This window comes from Anolis sagrei, chromosome 6 (assembly GCF_037176765.1).
Source record: "Anolis sagrei isolate rAnoSag1 chromosome 6, rAnoSag1.mat, whole genome shotgun sequence".
Classification (NCBI taxonomy): Eukaryota; Metazoa; Chordata; class Lepidosauria; order Squamata; family Dactyloidae; genus Anolis; species Anolis sagrei.
The window spans coordinates 30214023-30238418 of NC_090026.1; the positions used below are offsets into that span (position 1 = coordinate 30214023).

The 24396-nt window shown below is 41.7% G+C and overlaps 1 protein-coding gene across 1 annotated transcript in view; it reads left to right on the plus strand.

Moving 5' to 3' along the window:
* Window positions 1-51: 51 nt before the first annotated feature.
* The window catches only part of DUSP3 (dual specificity phosphatase 3), a 38839-nt gene continuing 14494 nt past the window's right edge, over window positions 52-24396 (plus strand). The window contains exons 1-2 of the mRNA XM_060780801.2: window positions 52-173; window positions 23325-23551. Of these exons, the coding sequence (XP_060636784.1) occupies window positions 52-173; window positions 23325-23551 (349 nt within the window). The remainder of the gene's footprint in view (window positions 174-23324; window positions 23552-24396) is intronic.

Below are 24396 nucleotides of genomic sequence, written 5' to 3' on the forward strand. Positions count from 1 at the left end.
GCCCTGCCCAGATCGGCGGCGGAGGAGGCGGCGAAGGCAGGCGAGCGAGCCATGTCAGAGTTCCAGATTTCGGTGGAAGAGCTCAACGACCTGCTGGCCAACGGCAGCGGCTGCTACAGCCTCCCCAGCGCGCACAGCAACGAGGTGGTGCCCCGCATCCACGTGGGCAACGCGTGAGTCCTTTGGGGAGGGGGGGACACCCCCATTTCAATCCCCCCTTCCTCTGCTTTAGGCCTCAGGATCCTGCAAAGAGGGCAGGGGTTGTTGGGATCCTTATGCACAAGGTTTGGCCTTTTTTGCAAAGCCCTTCCTTCCCTGGATCCCTTCCTGAGCTGATCTAGACCTCATCACACTAGAGAATGATGAATCCACTTTAAATCCGGTTTCTACTCCCTGCAGACTTCTGGGGTTTGTAGTTTAGGGAGGCTGTTCAAGGCTCCTTCCTAAACTACAAACCCCACAATTCTGCAACAACCGGATTTAAAGTGGATTCCTTCTCTACTGTGATAAAGTGGATCAGAGACCTTTCCCTTTGGAGTGGAGGAGATTCCCCTCCCTTCCCTACAATGTTTTGGTTTTGGTTTTAGATCAGGCTGGATCTAAAATGCCATCCAATACAGATTATCAAAGTAGATCAGCCACTTGATCTCCTTTGCCCCGGATTATATGTCAATGTGGATTTAGGGCCCTTCAAGGGCTCTTCCACACAGCCCTATATCCCAAAATATCAGGAAACCCCACATTATCCAAGTGTGGACTCAGGGCCCTTCCACTCAGCCCTATAATCCCAGAATATCAAGGCAGGAAACCCCACATCATCTGAGTGTGGACTCAGGGCCCATCCACTCAGCCCTCTAATCCCAGAATATCAAGACAGACAATCCTCCATTATCTGAGTGTGGACTCAGGGTGCTGCCACACAGCCCTATATCCCAAAATATCAAGGCAGGAAACCCCACATTATCTGAGTGTGGACTCAGGGCCCTTCCACACAGCCCTATATCTCAAAATATCAGGACAGGAAACACCACATTAATTGAGTGTGGACTCAGGGCCCTTCCACTAAGCCCTATATCTCAAAATATCAGGACAGGAAACCCCACATCTGAGTGTGGTCTCAGGGCCCTTCCACTCAGCCCTGTATCCCAGAATATAAAGGCAGAAAATCCCACATTATCTGAGTGTGGACTCAGACAACCCAGTTCAAAGCAGATATTGTGGCATTATCTGCCTTGATATTCTCAATTATAGGGCTGTCTGGAAGGGCCCTGAGTCTACACTGCCATATAATCCAGTTCAGATTAGATCATCTGGATTTTATATGCCAGTATAGATAGGGCCTGTAGAATGGATGCAATTTGACATCCACATGAACTGCTCCTAGCTCAAACCATGGCATTGTAGGAGCTGTAGTTTCACAAGGTCTGTAGTCTTCTCTGGCCAAGAGGCTAAGGCTGGATCAACACTGCCATATAATCCAGATTATCAAAACAGATCATCCATATGATCTGCTTTGAATTGGATTATATGAGTCTACGCTACCATATAATCCACTTCAAAGCAGATCATCTGGATTATATATGCCAGTGTAGATAGGGCCTTGATTAGAATGGGTGCAGTTTGACATCCACTTGAACTGCTTCTGGCACAAATTATGGAATTGCGGAAGCTGTAGTTTCACAAGGTCTGTAGCCTTCTCTGCCCAAGAGACTATGTCTGGATCTACACTGCCATATAATCCATATCATCAAAACTGATAATCCATATTATCTACTTTGCATTGGATTATATGAGTCTACATTACCATATAATCAATTTCAAAGCAAATAATCTAGATTTTACATGGCAGCGTAGATGAGGCCTATAGCATTGCGCTGCACCCAGATATATGACAGGCTCAAGATATAGAATTATGGCAGCTGTAAGTCATTAGTTTTTCTGCCCAATGGGCCTCACCAGACTGCATATCATTCCATAACATCTAGACATGGCAGTTCAACTGGGATCAAACTGCAATAATTCTACAGTGTAGATGCACCCATATAATCCTAGACTTGGAAGAGACTCCATGGCAATTCAGGTTGGGTCAAACTGCAATAATTCTTCAGTGCAGACACACCCATATAATCCTAGACTTGGAAAAGAGACCCCAAGGACCATCCCATCCAACCTCCTTCTGTCAACCGAGGACTTCTAGTCAAAGCACTCCTGATAGATGGCCATCCAGCCTTTGCTTAGAAACTTCCAGATAAGGAGATTTCCCCACTTTAACTGCCATGGCTCAATGCTGTAAGATCATGGGCATTGCAGTTTTACATGGTCTTTGGCCTTTTCTGCCAAATAGTTTCTCCAAACTATGACTCCCGTGACTCCTTAATGTTGAGCCATGGTAGTTAAAGCAATGGCAAACTATATAGAATTGGTGATTGCCAAACTTGTGTCCTCTAGATGTTCTGGACTTCAACTCCCAGAAGTCTCAGCTACTGTGGCCAACGATTGGGATTCTGGGAGGAGAAGTCCAAAGCACAGGCCTGTTATGAAAACACTCCTCCCTCTCCTCATATTGAAGCTATAATTAATGTCATTTTGGGGTGCTGGATTTGGGAAAAAACAGTACAAATGTCATGCCAAACACATGGAAAACTTGATATTTTTAAATACAATTTAGTTGTTATTCAGACCTTGACCTTCCAGTGTAGTTTCTTGTCATGCTTTTGCATGGTCTTTTGAGTTTCAATTCAGCAATGTGTTTTGAAAGGCTACTGGAAGACTGTAATACTTTTCTTATGGTTTACTCTTTCCTCCCCAAAGAAGTCTTGCTCAGTGGCATATTGCAAAATAAAACCGTCAAAGCTAGTTGTGGGAAAAAAACTGTATGTGATGGAGCAAATGGGAGGTCATTTTTGTATTCAGGTCATCATAAAGTTTTTGTGACTATGCACATTTGTTGGGGTTGGGAGCACAGGACATCCACGAAAATCAAAAATTGTAAATAAAGAAATTGCTATTTTATTACTTGAGAAAATTTCCAGGGCCTCTTCCACACAGCTGTATAAAATCCACATTGAACTGGAATATATGGCAGTGTGGACTCAGATAACCCAGTTCAAAGCAGATATTGTGGATTATTTGCCTTGATATTCTGGGTTATATGGCTGTGTGGAAAGGCCCTGGGTCTTCAGTACAAATCTGTGGTCAACTTTTACTGGAAGCTAATAATAATAATAATAATAATAATAATAATAATAATAATAGAAAATAATAATAGAAAATAATAATAGAAAATAATAATAGAAAATAATAATAGAAAATAATAATAATAATAATGATGATGATGATAAAAACTGAAAAAATTATCAGGACCTCGAAATCAAACTGCAAAGGCTCTGGCATAAACCAGTACATGTGGTCCCAGTGGTTATCGGTACACTGGGTGCTGTGACAAAAGATCTCAGCCAGCATTTGGAAACAATAAACATCGACAAAATCATGATCTGTCAACTGCAAAAGGCCACCTTACTTGGATCTGTGCGCATCATTCGAAAATACATCACAGTTCTAGACGCTTGGGAAGTGTTTCACTTGTGATTTTGTGATACGAAATCCAGCATACATATCTCGTTTGCTGTGACATACTATGTTTTTGTGTCAGAATAATAATAATAATAATAATAATAATAATAATAATAATAGAGGATTTAAAGTTAGAACTGCAAAGACTCTGGCACAGGCCAGTAAAGGTGGTCCCAGTGGTGATCGGCACACTGGGTGCTGTGCCTAAAGACCCTGGCCTGAACTTAAAAACAATTGGCGCTGACAAAATCACCATCTGACAGCTGCAAAAGGCCACTCTACTTGGATCTGCAAACATTTGCCGATACATCACACAGTCCGAAACACTTGGGAAGTGTCCGACGTGTGATCAAATACAAAAACCAGCATAGTCATCTTGTTTGCTGTGTACTAATCGTGTTGTGTATCTAATAATAATACTTTATTTATAGGCCGTCCTATCTCCTCGAGGAGACTCAGGGTGGAAGCTGACTGTAAAATCCCATTGGAGGACGTTAAGATTTCTACAGGGAACGTTTTTAATCAAATCTGTGAATAATCAAACCCGCAAAAGTTAAAACCACAAATGTGGAGCGACAACTTTACTTGTCTTCCAAAAGCGCCATAGGAAGGGGAATTATATTGACATCTTTATCCAAATCTGCTATCTAGGAAATTACATTCTTTCCATTAAATTGGCAGTTACTTTTGTATGAGTTTTAGAACTGAACATTGTGCTGTCTTAACAAGGCCATTTTAAACTCTTTTTTAAGTTTTTGTTTTAGATTCTGGCATCTGCAAGTTGTATGAGAAAGCATTGTTGGCTGGAATACGTGTAATATTGGCTTTAGTTTGGGCTCTCTATCTTGGATTAATTTTTTTCCTGTGTTTATAGGAGAAGTAAAGGAATTCTAAATGCCAATTGTGAGATTATGTTGAAAAAAGTAGGATGGGATGCTTCTGGAGACAGTTTTAGAGAGAAAAACCTGGAATTGGCTAAAGTAAAATCAGAATCGCTTGTTCTCCAACTGTACCAATTTGACAGGAGTAGTCCTCTGTTGTCCAACCTTTTCAACAAAGCTTAAAATATCAATGTTTCTCATCCTTAGTCCTAGGATCTCCTGGTCGCGCAGTGAGTTAAACCCTTGTTCTTGCAGGACTGCTGACCGAAAGGTTGGTGGTTTGAATCCGGGGAGTGGGGTGAACTCCCATCTGTCAGCTCCAGCTTCCCATGTGGGGACATGAGAAAAGCCTCCCACAGGATGGTAAAACATCCAGGCATCCCCTGGGCAACATCCTTGCAGATTGCCAATTCTCTCACACCAGAAGCGACTTGTAGTTTCTCATGTCGCTCCTGACATGAAAAAAAATATCCTTAGTCCTTACCTTTTTTCCTATTGGTGCAAACCGAGTTCAATGTTCAAAGGTAGTTTGCACATAATTAACTCAGTAGAGGACATAATGAGGTGGGATTGTGCCCTTTCCTGTAAACTCGGTCAAAAGCAAACTGCTGTGGTTTCTTCCAGATGTCCCTTCTGCCAGTTTTATCAGCTCTGGTGTTGCTTGGCTAGATGTGTCCTAGTTTTGATCCATAAAATATTCAAGGCTTTGGAACGAAGGGCTCTTCCACACAGTTCTATATCTTAAAATATCTGGATTATCTGAGTCCACACTGCCACATATTCCAGTTCAATGCCGATAATGTGGGATTTTCTGTCTTGATATTCTGGGATATAGCGCTGTGTGGAAGGGCCCTGGGTTATCTGAGTCCACACTCAGACAATGTGGGATTTCCTGCCTTGATATTCTGGGATGTATGTCTGTGTGGAAGGGCTCTATGTTGGCCTTCAATTGATATTGGACCGCAAGGCCCAACAGCCCTTGCAAACTTATCCATTGTTGAGGAATTGCGAGAGTTGTAATCCAGGAGTATTCTGACTCACATCCTTGGGTTTAAGGCTTGGTTTACTAAGTAGTAAATATGACCTGTCCTTGTCCTCAAGCTACACACTGTGGGATGCCTGGTATCAAACCTATTTTCACTGAGGACCAAATCAGCCTTATGGTTACATTTAGAGGGCTATTGAAAGAATGGGGGGAGAATCTGTTGATACAGAGGGCCAACTATAACTTTTTTACATAGCAGTCAGTGCTCTTTACCTTAATTTACCCAGTTTGGTTCCCCATATGTTATTGAGAACTCAAATTACTTTTGATTATCTGTTAGGCAGACTGGAGATTATGGGACTTGTAACCCAAGAGCACTGGTGGTTCTGTGGTTTCAAAAAAGGACATTTTAATGTCAGACATCATATCTACAAGCCTTGTATCTACATTCAAACCCCAGCATCCTGACTCAAAGAGACCACTTTGCAGCCTTCCAGATGTTACTATATCACAATTTCCATTGGCTCTAGCTATGATGTTGAATAATGAGGAATAAGGAGTTGTAGTTCAGCATCAGGAGGGCCACATAAAATGTTATCCTCATGGACAACAAGTTAAACATGAGCCAACAACATGGTGCGGCTGCTAAAAGCCAATGGGATTTTGACTTGCATAAATAGAAGCGTAGTGTCTAGATCCAGGGAGTCATGCTACCTCTTTATTCTGCCTTGGTCAGAATACTGTGTCCGATTCTGGGCATCACAATTGAAGGGAGATGTTGACAAGCTGGAATGTGCCCAGAAGAGGGCAACTAAAATGATCAAGGGTCTGTAGAACAAGCCCTATGAGGAGCGGCTTAAAGAACTGGGCATGTTTAGCCGGCAGAAGAGAAGACTAGAGGAGACATGATGAGGACCATGTATAAATATGTATAAATATATAAATAGGGGAAGTCATAGGGAGGACGGAGCAGGCTTGTTTTCTGCTGCCCTGAAGACTAGGATGTGGGACAATTGCTTCAAACTAAAGGAAAGGAGATACCACCTGAACTCTGCCCCAAAGTATGGTGGAGGGTTCTTTTTGGGAGGTTTGTAGACAGAGGCTGGATGGCCATCTGTCAGAGGTGCTCTGAATATGATTTTCCTGCTTCTTGGCCGGGGGTTGGACTGGATGGCCCATGAGGTCTCTTCCAACTCTATGATTCTATGAAATGACATGATGAACCAGATTTGGCTTGCAGGCCTTGAGTTTGATACATGTGACCTAAAAGTAGACCTACTTAATCTGTCCCTATCCTGGTCCTTCTTCTGCATGGCATGTTTTTCTGATGGCAGTATGGATTTATTCTATCCTTTTTATTGAAAAGCATGCATTTCTAGGAAGCCGCCTCATATGGCTTAATACTATTAATCTGTCTAGACCGATATTGTCTTCCCTAACTGGTAGTGTGTCTCTTGAGCCTTAGGCAGAAAGAGGTGTTATTTGGAATTGAAAACAAAACAGAGGATACTACCGGGCATTGAAACTGGAGCTGGCTGAGTATGAAATATATGCTCTGCCTCTGAATCCTGCAGCCGCCTTATAAAGTTTCTTATAGTGACAAGCCAGACGGTACGGTGGCATTTCGCAGGCCAGCTGGCTTACTGGAGCAGGGAGGTTTTATTTACTTTTGGACAGAGCCCAGAATATCTCTTGAAAGCACCTGATGTCTTCCCACCCCAGAAGTAAGAAGCAAAATGACTATCTTAAGATGGCAGAATGGCGTTCTGAGACCATAGAAAAGCTAACACCATTCGAACACTCTGAGGATTATGAAAACTCCCTGGAAGTAAATCTATATAAATAAAAATATAATGTTCATTTGCGGATTAACGTAACTCAAAAACCACTGGACAAACTGACATGAAATTTGGACACAATGCACCTAACAGTCCAACGAGTGTCCATCACCCCTAAACAAACACACAAATACAAACACACATACACACAACCCCAGCGGAACAGACTTAAAAACCACAAAAATATACCATATATACATAAACACATACACTCATATACATATGCACATATTCATAATCACATGTATATATATGCACAAACACACACAAATATACACATATACACACATACATATGCACATATATACATATACACATGCACACACATGTGTGTATGGCCAGGAAATCAGAAGACGCTTACTTCTTGGGAGGAGAGCAATGTCCAATCTCAATAAAATAGTAAAGAGTAGATACATCACACTGGCAACAAAGATCCGCCTAGTCAAAGCCATGGTATTCCCTGTAGTAACCTACGGATGTGAGAGCTGGACCTTAGGGAAGGCTGAGCGAAGGAAGATAGATGCCTTTGAGCTGTGGTGTTGGAGGAAAGTTCTGAGAGTGCCTTGGACTGCGAGAAGATCCAACCAGTCCATCCTCCAGGAAATAAAGCCCAACTGCTCACTGGAGGGAAGGATACTAGAGACAAAGTTGAAGTACTTTGGCCACATCATGAGGAGACAGCAAAGCCTAGAGAAGACAATTATGCTGGGGAAAGTGGAAGGTAAAAGGAAGAGGGGCCGACCAAGGACAAGATGGATGGATGGCATCCTTGAAGTGACTGGACTGACCTTGAAGGAGCTGGGAGTGGTGACGGCTGACAGGGAGCTCTGGCGTGGGCTGGTCCATGAGGTCACGAAGAGTCGGAGACGACTGAACGAATGAACAACATGCACACACAAATATGCATATATACACACATATACATATATACGTATATACATGCACACACATGTACATATAATAATAATAATAATAATAATAATAATAATAATAATAATACTTTATTTATACCCCGCTATCATCTCCCAAGGGACTCGGTGCAGCTTACGTGAGGCCAAGCCCACAATACATCAATACAAGCAATAACAACCACAATACAAAGCAAAATACGAATACTAATACAAACCAATTAAAATAAATCTCATACACAAATAGCATAAACATTGAACAAAACACATTTAAAATCTATGGCTGGGCCAAATATAATTAAAGTTTAAAATAATGCTGGGCATGAACAAGATAGAGGAGGTGGGGCGTTGGTGGAAACGTACAAGCAGTCCTAAATCAGTATAAAGTGCTTTTAGAGGATATAATGCTAAGGGTTCATTATTCTGGGAAGGCACACTGGAACAACCACGTTTTCAAGCTCCTCCTAAAGACTGCCAGAGTTGGGGCATGTCTGATGTCCTTAGGAAGTGAGTTCCAGAGTCGAGGGGCCACCACCACACATACATACACACATATACATACAAATACACACATATACACAATATGCATGTACACATATAAACACAAAAATGCACAAATATATACACACATATATACACCCCCCATATATATATATATATATATATATATATATATATATATATGCGCAAACACATATATACACAAATACACACACACACATAAACACATATACAAAGACTGGGCCACAACAATGCGTGGCAGGGACGGCTAGTGATAATTAAGTCGTGCTCTTTGTTTGGCTTTGCTGGGTCCTTCTCCTTCCACCCTCTTCAGCTGATAACATTTTGTTAATAGGGGTATGCGTTGCTATTCCACTTCCATTCTGAAAGGATGCATCCCACTGTCCTTCTGCTGCATGTGTAGGCCAAATTGTGTCATTGATCATTACAGGATGTATGTGAAAGGAGGACAGTGTGTTATGTCCTAATTCCAGGGACTTAGCACGGGTTACAGCACTTCAACCGAAGATAACTCCCAATTCCTTACTTCATTTTTGGAACTGGCTTTGCTTCCTTTCTCCTCCTTGCCAAGATTTCCAGTTTTGAGGACTGTAGACAAAGAGTGGCTTGTGTCTCAACGGCAGAGATTGGATAGTAAATTCAGTCAACATCCTCCAATGTAATATAAACATTTCCTAGATGAACATTGACAGTATTGCACAAAAGAGAATACTTAAGCAAGGGTGGAGGGGACAAAAAACTGCAAAAGAACAAGGTTTTTTTTGTTCTAGGAACTGCATAAAGTTTTTTATGCTTTTGAAGCAATAGCTTTGAACATGGTAGTGTCATATTCAGTCTTACCAGTCCTGGAGCCTCTTTGGAAAGTCAAAATAGGTCTTTCCATTGCCAGTGAGTCTGAGGAATCTTTGGACTCGGATGCTCTTGGAAGTCTGCGTATCATTTATCTGGATGCAGTTGTCTCCACCACTTTTGGCTCATCAGCACCAGTTGTCTAGCTTTCATCTCCCATTCCTTCCCTTCCTCATCACTCCTGGCACCACAGATACAGAAAGCCAAATTGGACCATCAGGACTGCTGGAAACTAAATGTACATGTCAGAGGCTTGTAAAAGGCCTCTGGCTCCTATATACACATTGCTGAAGAGTGAACTAGGAAAATGGGCAGGGGATGTATCACTTGGACACATGCACATCCATACTGTTGAGTGAGTGGGCTCATTAACAAAAGACCCTCCTTATAAATGTACAGCAGAGTAACTTGTCAGCAGCAGCATGATCCAGAACCAGTAGGCAAAAGTGTTTCGTGTCAGGAGTGACTTGAGAAACTGCAAGTTGCTTCTGGTGTGAGAGAATTGGCCATCTGTAAGGATGTTGCCCAGGGAACACCCAGATTTTTTTTAATGTTTTACCATCCTTGTGGGAGGTTTCTCTCATGTCTCCGCATGGGAAGCTGGAGCTGACAGGTGGAGCTCATCCGCGCTCCCCCCGGATTCGAACCTCCCACCTGTAACCCTTCAGTCCTGCTGGCAAGGTTTCCATAATACAAATAAAGTTCTTTATACTTCCTTCTTTGCTTCCACACTGGGCTTCTTTCTCATGTACATAAACAGCTTTTCTCTCACAGAACCTCTTCTCTCACTGAAGTTACACAAGAGCTTCACACAGCTTTTTACACAGCAGCCTTCACACTGAAGCTTCACACACAACGGCGTTCAGCCTGGGGCTTCTCTCACAGAAGCTTCTCACACCAGGCCTTCTCATACTGAGGCTTACTAACACTGAGGCCTACCTCCCACTGAGGCTTTTCTCACACTGAGTCCTACTAACACACTGAGGCCCTTCTTCCGCAGAGACCTCTCACAGACTGAGGCTACTAAGCTACATGCACACCTGCTTATATAGAACTACAGTTTTTGCTGAGCCATTGCATCCATTTAACCCTTTCACTGCTTGACTCACATTTCTGTAATTAAAAATGCCTCATTAATTTTTAATATTTCTGACACATACTTCAGTTTCAGTGTAGATTTTACGTGTTTTCTTATTCTAAAAAGCCAGCTCCACTGCAACAATCTCAAGTCAATGGTGCATTTATCTTTTTAAGGTCTCCATTGGAATGTGATAGACCTTGGGAGGATGAATGAACACAGATTGAATGAAAGAAACATATTGACACGAGCAAAAAAATTTATTGATCTCTTCAGAAGCTATTTCATTGTTCTTTGATTTTCTGTAGTTAAAATCTCTCAGATGCAAACTTAAGAAACTGCATTGTGTCAGGCTAGAATCATTGTTAATCTGGCCTAGCATTATCTCCTACTTGGATGGGCAGTGGTTTCAGGTGAAGGCAATTTACATCTTTGGTTGTCCGATATGTTTATCTGGATATGCCACGGACTTGCCTTTAGGCTGTTGACATGCTTTAACTGTATTTTGCAAATAACTATTCCACTTTCACATTATGCAGAGTACAGTATAGAAATTTGTAAAGAACTATTGCAAAATTGCAGTGCAGTAGCCAAAATGTTTGTGTGTCTCCAGGCTATTTTTTAAAAAGTATTTTCCAAATACTAAATGAAACAATTTCTCCTTTCCTTGTTTAATATTTGAAGTGTGTACAGATTCCAGCAACCACTATTGGCCTCTCTTCTTTTGAACCTATGCTATCCTTTGCTGACATATACAAAATTCCCACCACCTTCTGCTGTATCTGGTTCAATCTTTTCCTGAAAACTCAGCATGGCATAAATAAATAATTTTGTGTCTGAAGTACTCCTTTCCCCCCAATTCCAGTTTAATATGACTTTATCCTTGAACGTATGGAGGGGTTATGTGTATTTATGGATTTATTTACTATATTTGTATACCACCCCTCTCAGCCCGCAGACGACTCAGGGCAGTTAACAAGGCAGCAATTCAATGCCAACTACAGCATAAAAACATTTAAAAACATTAATATGTAACATAAAATCATAGCAAGGTCAGTTAAAATATAAATCACAAGAGTTTCTTAGTTAAAACATTATACAAAATTATCATCCAATCGTTCCATATTCCTATGTCTGTTAACTGCATTGCCAAACGTTTGCTCAAACAGCCACGTCTTAACTTTTCTCTGGAATGTAAAAAGGGATGGGGCCGATCTAATGTCCCTCGGAAGGGAATTCCATAGCCGAGGGGCCACCACTGAGAAGGCCCCGTCTCTCGTCCCCACCAGACGTGTTTGTGATTGTTTAAATATATGATTGTTTAAAGTGTAAAATTCAGTTAAGCCTCCACATTCATTGGGGTTAAGGTTTTTTTTTCATGTCAAGAGCAACTTGAGAAACTGCAAGTTGCTTCTGATGTGAGAGAAGGACGTTGCCCAGGGGACTCCTGGATGCTTTTGATGTTTTACCATCCTTGTGGGAGGCTTCTCTCATGTCTCCGCATGGGGAGCCGGAGCTGACAGCGGATTCGAAACTGTGACCTGTTGGTCTTCAGTCCTGCCGGCACAAGGGTTTAACCCAGGGGTCCTCAAACTAAGGCACGCGGGTTGGGTACGGCCCTCCAAAGTCATTTACCTGTCCCTTGCTCAGGGTCAACCTAAGTCTGAAACGACTTGAAAGCACACAACAACAATCCTATCTCATCAGCCAAAAGCAGGCCCACACTTCCCACTGAAATACTAATAAGTTTATATTTGTTAAAATTGTTCATTTTAATTATAAGATATGTGCAGTGTGCATAGGAATTCATTCATGTTTTTCCCCCCCAAATTATAATCCGGCCTTCCAACAGGTTGTGGGACTGTGACCTGGCCCTCTGTTTAAAAGGTTTGAGGACCCCTGGTTTAACCCATTGCACCAAGACCCCAATGAAAGTGGAAAACACACAAATTTAAAAATGCTTTAAAAAACTGCGAGAATGTCTTTTAAAGATATCTCTATCTTTTGTGGGGGATCCTCCTCATTCCCTCGAAGTGTGGACAGTGGTGTTTGAGCTATGTAAGCATCTAGAATCATAGAATCATAGAATCAAAGAGTTGGAAGAGACCTCATGGGCCATCCAGTCCAACCCCCTGCCAAGAAGCAGGAATATTGCATTCAAATCACCCCTGACAGATGGCCATCCAGCCTCTGTTTAAAAGCTTCCAAAGAAGGAGCCTCCACCACACTCCGGGGCAGAGAGTTCCACTGCTGAACGGCTCTCACAGTCAGGAAGTTCTTCCTCATGTTCAGATGGAATCTCCTCTCTTGTAGTTTGAAGCCATTGTTCCGCGTCCTAGTCTCCAGGGAAGCAGAAAACAAGCTCGCTCCCTCCTCCCTGTGGCTTCCTCTCACATATTTATACATGGCTAGAAAATGAGTTTGCTTTGGTTGTCTAGGATTACAGAACTAAATCTTTTATCTTTAGCCTTTGAAACTCATAGTCTTATCTGCAAACCTCATTGCTACTTTTTCTACCTTAGTTCTAGATATGCTGACCAGAAAGGTTGGTCTTACGTAAACACAATGTTTTATTATGTACACCTTTACCAGGTTTCACTTTAAACCATATAATATCTTCAGTGCTTTTCCTCCAAGTGCAAGCACACTGTCTAAAAATACTGACAGCCTATTTGGTCAGTGAAGATAGTGTGGGCGTTTCTTGTAAGGATTCGAGCCTGGATTTATAGCATGGGCCTCTGTGCTTACTCAGACGTGAGCTCTGTTGTATTTAGCAGGACTTGCTAGGTCGGAGTGTATAGTGTGGTTTTGGCTTGTCTGAAATGTAAGAAAAAGCTGTAGATATTTTATATGGGGTTTTTATTGTTTTTAACCAGCTCTGCTGTTTGCCTTAATAGCAAAATGGCACATAGTTATGTTTCCTGGATACTGAACAAATCAGCCAGCATTCATTCATCAACCTGCCGTCTTCCAGGTGCTTTGGACCTTAACTCCCATATTGTCTCACCTTTGGCCAGATTATCTGAAGTTGATGGATTTTAGGCATCAAATTAAGGAAGGCTGTGATGAAGTGTGGGGAAAGTTATACTCACTATATTTCTGTAGATCCAATCAGAGCTAGTATGAAGAAAAGTTAGAGTTCATCGTCATGCAGATAAAAAGTAAATACAGTAGAGTCACACTTATCCAACATAAACAGGCCGGCAGAATGTTGGATAATAAGGAGGGATTAAGGAAAAACCTATTAAATGTCAAATTACATTATGATTTTACAAATTAAGCACAAAAACATCATGTTTTATAACAAATTGACAGAAAAAGCAGTTCAGTACACAGTAACGTTATGCAGTAATTGTGTTATTTATGAATTTAGTACCATAACATCACAATGTATTGAAACAACTGTGGATCCAGGTGGGAGGTAGAATGCACTGGATAATACAGCACGTTGGATGAGCAAAGGTTGGATAAGCGAGACTCTACTGCACAAGTATTAATTTTCTGCAGAAAGTAACTTTTCTCAAAAGGAGAGGAAGTAGTTTGATTCATTGTTACAGGAAATTATAATACACATTGCCATGTGTTGATTAAACTGCATTATGTGAGTATACACTGAGCATATAATGCAATTCAAATCTGCATTATATGGCAGTGTAGATTCAGCTTTAGTCCTTGGTGTGTCCAGAATTATTACTTCAAAGTCCTATACAACATTTTGGTCATCGCTAGAGTAGCAAGGTTGTATTCAGGAGCCTCAAAAGAACACAGATCTAAGTGGATTGAACTTGGATCTTTCATCAAATGATAGACTATTCATTCTCTTGCTTCTCTGGTTGTTATTTACTCTCAAGTTGACTTCCATTTGCGGCTGTACTGTGAATGAGATATCTCAAACTCATCCTGTCATCAACAGTTCTTCTCACATGCTTGCTTACTTACTTACTTACTTAGGCAATCCCTCATTGTCCGAGTAGGATTGCCTTCCAAGATTGGTGTACTGGCGGTGGGTACGTAGGTGACTGTGGAGCCCTATTCTTGATCTGCATGCTCTCCCACAGTGAGGGCATTGGTTTCCAGGTGGAAGGTGGTCCCTGTCGGGGTTGGCTTGATGCGCCTTCCTCTTGGCATGTTTCTCTTTTTCGCCCTCCATTCGTTCCTCTTCAAATTCTACAGCACTGTTGGTCACAGCTGACCTCCAGCTGGAGTGCTCAGGGGCCAGAGCTTCCCAGTTCTCAGTGTCTATGCCAGAATTTTTAAGGTTGGCTTTGAGCCCATCTTTAAATCTCTTTTCCTGTCCTACAACATTCTGTTTTCTGTTATTGAGTTCCTGTCCGGTTACCTGTCCGAACGTATCTCGTGCTATGAACCATCACGTAGCTTAAGATCGTCAGGAGAGGCCCTGCTCTCGATCCCACCACTCTCGCAAATGCGGTTGGTGGGGATGAGAGACAGGGCCTTCTCGGCAGTGCCCTCCCCCCCATCTGTGGAACTCTCTTACTAAGGACATCAGGTTGTCCACCTCCCTCCTGTCCTTATGAAGACAATTGAAGACCTGGCTCTGGGGCCAGGCATTTGACTAGAGGATAGCGGCAATATGGAAAGGAATTTTGGAATGTTTACAACATTGGATTCTCCTGGCTTGGTTTTGGCTTTACTGGCACGTTAATGTATTCTTAAATGAATGTATTGATGCTTTTGTATAATGTTTTAAAAATGATTTTATGGTTTTAATTGTAATTTTATGGTGTATATGTTGTTAGCATCATTTGATGCTTATGTGCGGCCCTGAATCCCCTTATGGGGAGAAGGGCAGGGTAGAAATGTACGTAATAAATAAATAAAAAACAAAAAACATTGCTTCTCAAACATTGTCTTTTCTAAAAAAAAAAAATCATGTTGTCTTATGATTATATGGACCTCAACTTCCATATTGTCTCACCTTTGATCAGATTACCTGAAGTTGATGGATTTTGGACATCTAATTAGGGAAGGCTACGATGAAGTATGATAGCCCCAGTTTGGTCATGGGCTGGGCTTGCTCTAGTCTTTTTAATAGTCTACCCACAGAAGTCTCCTCCAGCACCACATTTCAAATGAGTTGATTTTCTTCCTGTTAGCTTTCTTTATATAGAATTTGAAAGTACCATAGCATGGGCAATCCTGACTTTGATACTGAGCTTTATGTATTTACACCTGAAGTTCATAGCTAGTTCATTCATAGTCTTCTTATTTCTTGACTAGTCTCCATTTTGATTTATGACTTAATCAAGTATAGAAAGTGTTTTGGCTGTCATCGCCATCTGTTTTTAAAGGTTATGTAAAACATTTGTGTTGTTGTTTTTCTTTTTCTGAAAGCTCTTGATTAGACAAGTAGAAATTGGATTAAATATTGATAAACCTCAACAGTGTATCATCTGAAGTCTTCTCTCTCCTATCTCATGCTGATTAAACAAATAAAAAATATTTTTATAGAAAAAAAGTTTGGGAAGATGATAGTTAGTAGAAGACATTGATTGCTAGAAATGCTGACAAGGTCATTGATACAGGATTGCTAGCTAAGCAGGGCATCGGAGAACTTGCATTTTAATGTACTCAGAAAGAAAGGTCAAATGTGTGAACTAGAAATAGAGAGCAAAGAATTGCTGCATTTGCACAAAAAAAGAAGAAGAAAAATGAGGTAAACACCTCAGGGAGGACAAGAACAAGAGGTGCTGAAACAAAATTAAAACTTAAATGTTAGCTCAAGGTATCTAGAGCATTGCTCCTCAAAGTATTGATCTATGGGTACATCTACACCAGTGGCTCCCAGCTTTTTTTTTTTGACCAGGGACCACTACAACCAGGGACCAATTGACCAGGGATCACTTTGACCATTGACCACTCTCCAGCATTAATACCAAAGAGTGACGAATCAGTTTTTGGTCAACTTTAGATTCAGTTTGGTTATCTGGGGTGCTGATTCAGAAAATTGCATTAGATAGACCACATCAGCTCTAGCTTCTGATACAGAACATATGCCATCCAGTAGTTGCCATCTGCTTGCCCACAGAAAACCATATTTAATAATCTAGAGCTGATGTGATCTATCCAATGCAATTTTCTGAATCAGCACCCCAAATAACCCCAGGAGCAGGCCTAAAAACGAAGATACCAAGGCGCCACATGGAACGGCTCTGCTCAGGGGAGGGAGGAGGAGGAGAAGCAGCAGCCAGGAGGCTTGTCGTCATGCCTTTTGTGGGTAGTCAGCCTCTTTCCTCTTGACATCCCCATTGCCTCGGCACTATAAGAGGGTTTTGCGAGACCAATCACTCTCATTGCAACAGTGTAGTAATGGTGAGGCCGTGGACCATATTTTAGTTCTTGTGGACCACATGCCACAGGTTGGGAACCACTGATCTACACTGTAAAATTCATGGAGTTTGACACCACTTTCTCTGTCTTGACCCGATGCTGTGGAATCATGGACATTGTAGTTTTACAAGGTCTTTAGCTTTCTCTGCCAAATAGTTCTGGTACCTCACCAAACTGCTACTCTGATGTTTCCATAATAGCAAGCCATGGCAATTAATGTGGTTGCAAACTTCACCAATTCTGCAATATACATGCTTTCATAAAGAAAGTTCTCCCCCAAGCTGATATTTGTATGAGAAGGACACTATTTTTCTTATGAATATCCCAGTTAGTATTCTAGCAAAGCCTTCTGTAGGCATGTTGATCTATTATTATTATTATTATTATTATTATTATTATTATTTCTGGCTTTTCTGTCCCGTCCTTCTCAATCCCCGAAGGGGGACTCAGGATGGCTTACACTTGGCAACAATTTGATGCTGCAACATATAGTAAATACAACAACATAACAACAATTTAAAACAATAGATAAAACATTAATTAAAAACAATTTAAAACATTATTATCAGCCATATAACCATTCCAGTCCAGTTCGACATCCAAAGTGCTGTTATGCCTGCTGTCCAAAAGCCTGGTCCCAGAACCATGATTTCAATTTCTTCCTGAAAGACAGACGGGATGGAGTCGACCTTATCTCACTGGGAAGCAAGATCCACAGCCGGGGGGCCATCACCGAGACAGCCCTGTCTCTCGTCCCCACCAAACGCATTTGCGAGGCTGGTAGGACTGAGAGCAGGGCCTTCCTGGATGATCTTAAATTGCGAGGCGGGACGTAGAGGGAGATACGTTCGGACAAGTCCCCCCAGAGGTGAAGTTCATGGCTGTTTAGGTTATTTATTTATTTATTTACAGTATTAATATACCGCTTTGAGTCCTCCCAGGGGTGAGAAAGGCGGTATATAAACACTGTCAATAAATAAATAAATAAATAAATAAGCTAAACAGCCATGAACTTCTAGAAAGTTTTTTTCTTTAAATTTATTTCCAGCTTTGATTCTTCATAGTTGAATTAATTGGATGTTGCATTGGGAATGTCCTTAGGAAGTGTATATGTATTTATATTTCTGATGATGATGTGACCTTTCCAAGCACAGAGGTTCACAAGCAGGAGCCAATATGGCGAGAATGATGATTATGAAGACCCAGGTTTAAGTCCTCACTCGACCCCACATATCAGAGTTATGAAATCAATGGGGTGGGGACAGAACAGAATCATGAATGTTGAGCGTCTTTTGATGGAAAGCAAGATAAAAATGTGATGAGCAGAATGCCAGGTCTTTTGAGAGATTTTGGCACCAAGTTCTTAGCTCGTTGTGCTTGGGAAGAACAGATTGGGAGAGAATCATGTTTATGCCAGCTTGCTTCAAAGAGGAGTGGGAAACCTGTGGCCCTTCAGCTGCTGTTGGATTGCATCAACCCTAGACACCTTGACCTATGGTCAGCTGATCAAAATTGTGTTCCAACCGATGGGGTTGCCCATTCTTGCTTTGCAACATTCTGTTATGGTCTTTACTGATCTGTGTGTGTTTTCTCTGTTCCTGTGCTCCCCCCACTTCTCTTCCGGTTGGTAATTAATTTCCATTCCTCTCATTAGCTCAACAAGATACTTTCTGTTTCATAGCAGATCTTCTGTCTCTGACCAGTCACGCTTCAGGAGACATTTCTCTGGTCAACTGACCACAGCCTTTTTCCTGGCTAATATAATGTTCCAGAGAGGGTAACATTGATCCTGCAGTTGGGAGTAACATTACAAGTATTGCTGGAATGAGTTCCGTATTTAGAACAGACGGGAGTTTACGGCTTCCCTTGGGAAGGAAGACCTGCCTCTCATTCCCTCTTCCCTGGAGTTCTTGATGCCTGTTGCTTTTATAGACGTGTCAGTCAAACTTTTCAGGCTATGACAGTAGGTCAATTCAAATGGCATACAAAATCAGATGGAGATTTAGCCATGTATTGGATAGAAAACTCAGTTGGACAGGTGAGGAATGGATCTCTCTGCAGTCTTCCATGGGCTGAATAAAATGGATTTTTTCCTCTTTCCCCCTTCCTACATAAGGAAGGAGAAGCAAAACTGAGAAAGGGCTTTCATAGGACAGAACCATGGCAGTTAAAGTGGAAAAATAACACTGTAATTATGTGAATGGGCCATGGCCTCTGACTGTGGATTGGAGGTAGTGTGGTTACTCTTCAGGGATGACATTGGAGAGGATGAACATCTGAAGAGCATGAGGAATCTCTCTATTCTATTATTCTGAATGTTCCTTTCTATCAGGTTATGCAGTTGGCCCTCCACGGCCATGCATTCTGTATCCATGGTTTAAGCCAGGGGTCCCCAAACTAAGGCCTGGGGGCCAGATACGACCCTCCAAGGTCATTTACCCGGCCCTCGCTCAGGGAAAATTCTGGGTGCCTTGGACCATTAGAAGATCAAACCAATCCATATTCCAAGAAATAAAGCCCAACTCCACACTGGAAGGAAGGATATTAGAGGCAAAGATGAAGTATTTTGGCCACATAATGAGAAGACAGGAAAGCTAGGAGAAGATAATAATGCCAGGGAAAATGGAAGGAAGAAGGAAGAGGGGCTGATCAAGGGCAAGATGGAGGGATGGTATCCTTGAAGTGACTGGTTTGACCTTGAAGGTGCTGGGGATGGCGACGGCCGACAGGGAGCTCTGGCGTGGGCTGGTCCATGAGGTCACAAAGAGTCGGAAATGACTGAATTAATAAACAACAACAAATCCAAACTTTGAGGTCAATGGGTATCCTTCTCCGCATGTCTCAACTTGATGAATATTACAGGATGAGAACTAGCAGGTGACTTCCCAGTGGTAGCACCCCATTTCCAAAAAAGCTCCTCTGAAGAGGTTTTCTATGCATCTTCCTCATATTCTTCCTTATATTTATATCATTTCTGGACAGGGGATGGGGGGGAGGGGGCTCTATCACTCTTCATAGAGATATTATATCCTGAAGACTATTTTGGATTGAATTTGAAATTTTCAGTCTCCTGAGGATTATGGTCCTATAAATACATTGTCTTGGCAGTGGGTTTGTAGATGGCTGTGGAGCCCTATTCTTGATCCTCATGTTCTCCAGAAGTGAGGACGTTGGTTTCCAGATGGAAGGTGGTCCTGGTCAGGGTAGGCTTGACATGCCTTCCTCTTGATATGTTTCTCCTTTTCGCCCTCCATTTGTGCCTCTTCGAATTCTGCAGCACTGTTGATCACAGCTGACTTCCAGAGCTCAAGGGCCAGGGCTTCCTAGTTCTCGGTATCTATGCCACAGTTTTAAGGTTGACTTTAAGCCCATCTTTAAATCTCTTTTCATGTCCACCAGCATTACGTTTCCTGTTCTTGAGTTTGGCTTATGTCTTGGAAGGCTGTGATCGGGCATTTGGACAACATGGCCAGTGCAGTGGAGTTGAGGGCATAGGAGCATCACTTCAACGCTGTATTTTCAGTACTGATTGCTTGTTTGCGGTTGTTCGGAATTTTGAAAAATAACGCTTTTTGAATTGCAATCTCCAAATACCTCCCTGCTCCTTTCTGCCCAATCAGCATGGCCATGCTGTCTCCCCCCCCCCCAGCTCTGTTTTTTTCCCTTTCTGCAGTAATTTTTAAATAGTTAAATCGTATATTTTATTACTCGTACATAGCTATATATTTAAAAGATTGCTGCTCAAAAAATCTTGGCCAAGAGTCAATATAGATGCATCACGAATAAATTAATAAATAAAAATCATAGCAGTGTGTGCCTGCAAAATACTGCTGATTTCCCCCTTTTTCAGCTCTCTCTCTCTCCACTTCCTCCTCCTCCTTCTCAGATATACGAGTTGCTTCTGAGCAAAATGCTTCTTCATCACTTTCAGTGTAAACAGCTCTTGTCAATAAAGCAGTTTCAAGTAGGAAAAGACGTGACATTTGATGTGCTTTGCGATAGTTACAGCTTTTCTTTTTTTGGGGAAAAAAGTGATTGGTGGCTTGTGTTCCAAGTTTGACTTTCTTCTTTGGCACTGGGACTTGGTTCTCGGAGGAAGGTTATGAGCGAAGCCAAGTGGATTTATTGGAACCCTTCTGCAGAGAGGTTGAATCCTTGAGTAGCAAGGGATAAAAAAGCCATCTGGTCCCACCTTGGAATCTGGCAAGGATTCTTCCTCCTCCTCCTCCTCCTCCTCCTCATTCTCTTTACCTCTCTCACAACTAAGACTGCTACAGTTGGACATAATACTGTCTTTCAGGAGAAGATTTGTGAAAAAGATGGGCCAGTACGTTGGACATGAAAATTAAAACAGACCATACACTTCATTCAGGGTGGTCCTTGCCATTGGGCATAGTGAGATAGTCAATGCTGGGAGGCAACAACAAGGTCTTGGAGGAGAAATCCATATGATATGGTTTTCCTTGCATCCTCTAAGCTTTTTTGCTCTTTTAAGTGTGAGGGAGAAGGTCATCCTCTACAAAAAAAGATTCAGCTGCTATTTAGGGCAGCTTTTGTACATGGAATGAGAAGGTCCTATTTAGGGCAGCTTTTATACATTGAATGAGAAGGTCTGCAATGTCAGGTTGAACAGTACAACCCTGGAACTTGTAGAATTCGTACTTGTTATTTCATAATCTTGATAAAATAGCGAAGAGTAGAGACATCCCGCTGGCAACAAAGATCCACATAGTTAAAGCAATGGCATTCCCCATAGTAACCTATAGATGCAAGAGCTAGACCATAAGGAAGGCTGAGCAAAGGAAGATAGATGCTTTTGAACTGTGGCGCTGGAGAAAAATTCTGAGAGTGCCCTGGACCTCGAGAAGATCCAACCAGTCCATACTCCAGGAATTAAAACCCAACTGCTCACTGGAGGGAAGGATATTAGAGGCAATTATGAAGTAATGAGAAGACAGGCTTGGAAAAGGGGGGAAATGGAAGGAAAAAGGAAGAGGGGCCGACCAAGGGCAAGATGGATGGATGGATGCTGGAGATCACAAAGAGTTGGAAGAGACTGAACAGATAAACAACAAAATTTCACTGACCTACACCCTACAAAATATATATTCTAGTAATTTTCTAGGGCCTCCAGGCAATTTTGTGGCATGCTTCTAGTAGAGACCTGTAGGAATTTGCTGGGACCTCCAGGTTGACTATGGCGAAAGTCATTCATTTCTGTAGGCTTTGCTGGTATCCTTCATTTCCTGTTTTTATAGTAAGTTCAGGAATGCATCCCTTGCAGATATGGGGCCATACTGTAGAGACAGAGATTCCTCTGAGTCTAGGGAGCTTAAGGGCAGTGCATTCTAGACCACATTTGGGCAAGTTGCATGTAAGCTGGAATGCAATTTGGGTGCCCTAACTTTATTTATGGGAGCAATTTTCACTTTAATAATCTCCATATAGTCCATATTCATGCCTCCTTGATTTACTGGAAGTGATGTGACCTCACTTCTGGTTTCAATTTTTTGCCACTATATGAAAGAAGCTGAGGATGTGAAATATTGCACTATGTGAAATATTCCACTATGCTGTGGTCTGCCTGAAGGATTTTAGTTTTTGATCCATCAGGTGTTACAGGTACCGGTAGTTAAAATATGAACTCCTATCCTCCACATTGCCAAAAAACCACACACTGCTCCTAGTAGGGAGTCTTTAAGAGGAGGAAGGTAGTAGCTCATAAATACTGATTAAAATTCCTTCCCTGCATGACATCTTTTTATGTCCAGTCCTGGTGACAGTGTAAAATGCTAATACGGGTTGCATTTTTAAATATGGTTACTGAGCCTGAAGGAAGGCTAAAAATAACACGTAGCCATAATTAGAGGACAAAATCACTGAAGAGACAGGGAAGGAGTTGCCCTTTAGTGAGCTGACTGAAGTTCAAAACTTTCTGAGTTTTTAGCCTTGTGTGGGATATTTATTTGGGAACAGAGCATTACTCTGCAAACTGCATTTCTGTGCAGTCTGTAGTTTCTCATTCAGAAGCTCAGAAATTGCAATATTTCTGTATATATAAGGTGCCATTGAATTTGGCCATAATCTGTAAGCCACTCTGAGTCCCCTTTGGGGTGAGAAGAGCAGGGTACAAATATAGTAAGTAAATAAATAAATTATCCTTGAATGCAAGCTGTCCAACAGTAGATGTCCTTTTTGTAATATATAGCTGCAGCTCCTGCTTCTGTCCTACATTTTAAGGTCATAGATGCAAGGGTTTAATAAAAACCTTTGTGAGACCTTTCTGAACATCTCATTCTTCTTTCTCTCTTGTGTTACTCTTTTTTTTTCTTTTTTTAGATTCATAGCCAAAAATATCATGCGGCTCCAGCGCCTGGGTATCACCCACATCCTGAACGCAGCGGAGGGCAAGTCTTTCATGCACGTGAACACAAACGCTGAATTCTATGAAGGAACTGGCATCACGTACCATGGCATCAAGGCCAATGACACTCAGGAGTTCAACCTTAGCCGCTACTTTGAGGAAGCTGCGGACTTCATTGAAAAGGCACTTGCGCACAAAGATGGTAAGATACTCAGGCCACTCCGTGCGCCTGCTTTTCCGCTATAGATTGAGTATCGTTTATCCAAAATGCTTGAGACCAGAACTGATAATAGATTTTGGACTTTTGTAATACCTATATTTGCATATACAATCATAATAAGATGTCTTGATGATGATACCGAAGTCTAAACACCAAATTCATTTATGTTTCTTAAACACATAACCTGAAGGTAATTTTATGCAATGTTTATAATGCAGTCAATTCACCACATTTGTGGCTTTGCCTTTTGTGGATTTGATTATTCACAGAGTTGATTAAAAATATTATCTCTAGGAATTTTAGATCATCTAGTGCAGGAGTCCGCAAACTAAGGCCTGCGGGCCGACTGTGGCCATCCAAGGTCATTTACCTAGCTCCACTCTAAACTTTAGACTTAGGGTCAGCCTAAGTCTGAAACAACTTGTAGGCACTGTGTTGTTGTAAGTTCTTCGGGCTGTATGGCCATGTTTCAGAAGCATTATTTCCTGACATTTCGCCTGCAACTATGGCAGGTATCCTCAGAGGTTGTGGAATATCCAGAGTTGAAAAAAGAACTCATGTCTGGTGTGAATGTTTTAATTGGCCACCTTAATTGGTCACCTTGATTAGCATTTAATGGCCTAGCAGTTTTCAAGGTCTGGCTTCTTGCTGCATGGGGGAATCCTTTGTTGAGAGGTGATTAGCTGTCCCGGATTGTTTCTTGTCTGGACTTCCCCTTTTTAAAATGTTGTTCTTTATTTCCTGTTATGATTTTAGAGTTTTTTTTAATGCTGGTGGCTAGATTTTGTTCATTTTTATGGTTTCTTCCTTTCTGTTGAAATTGTCCA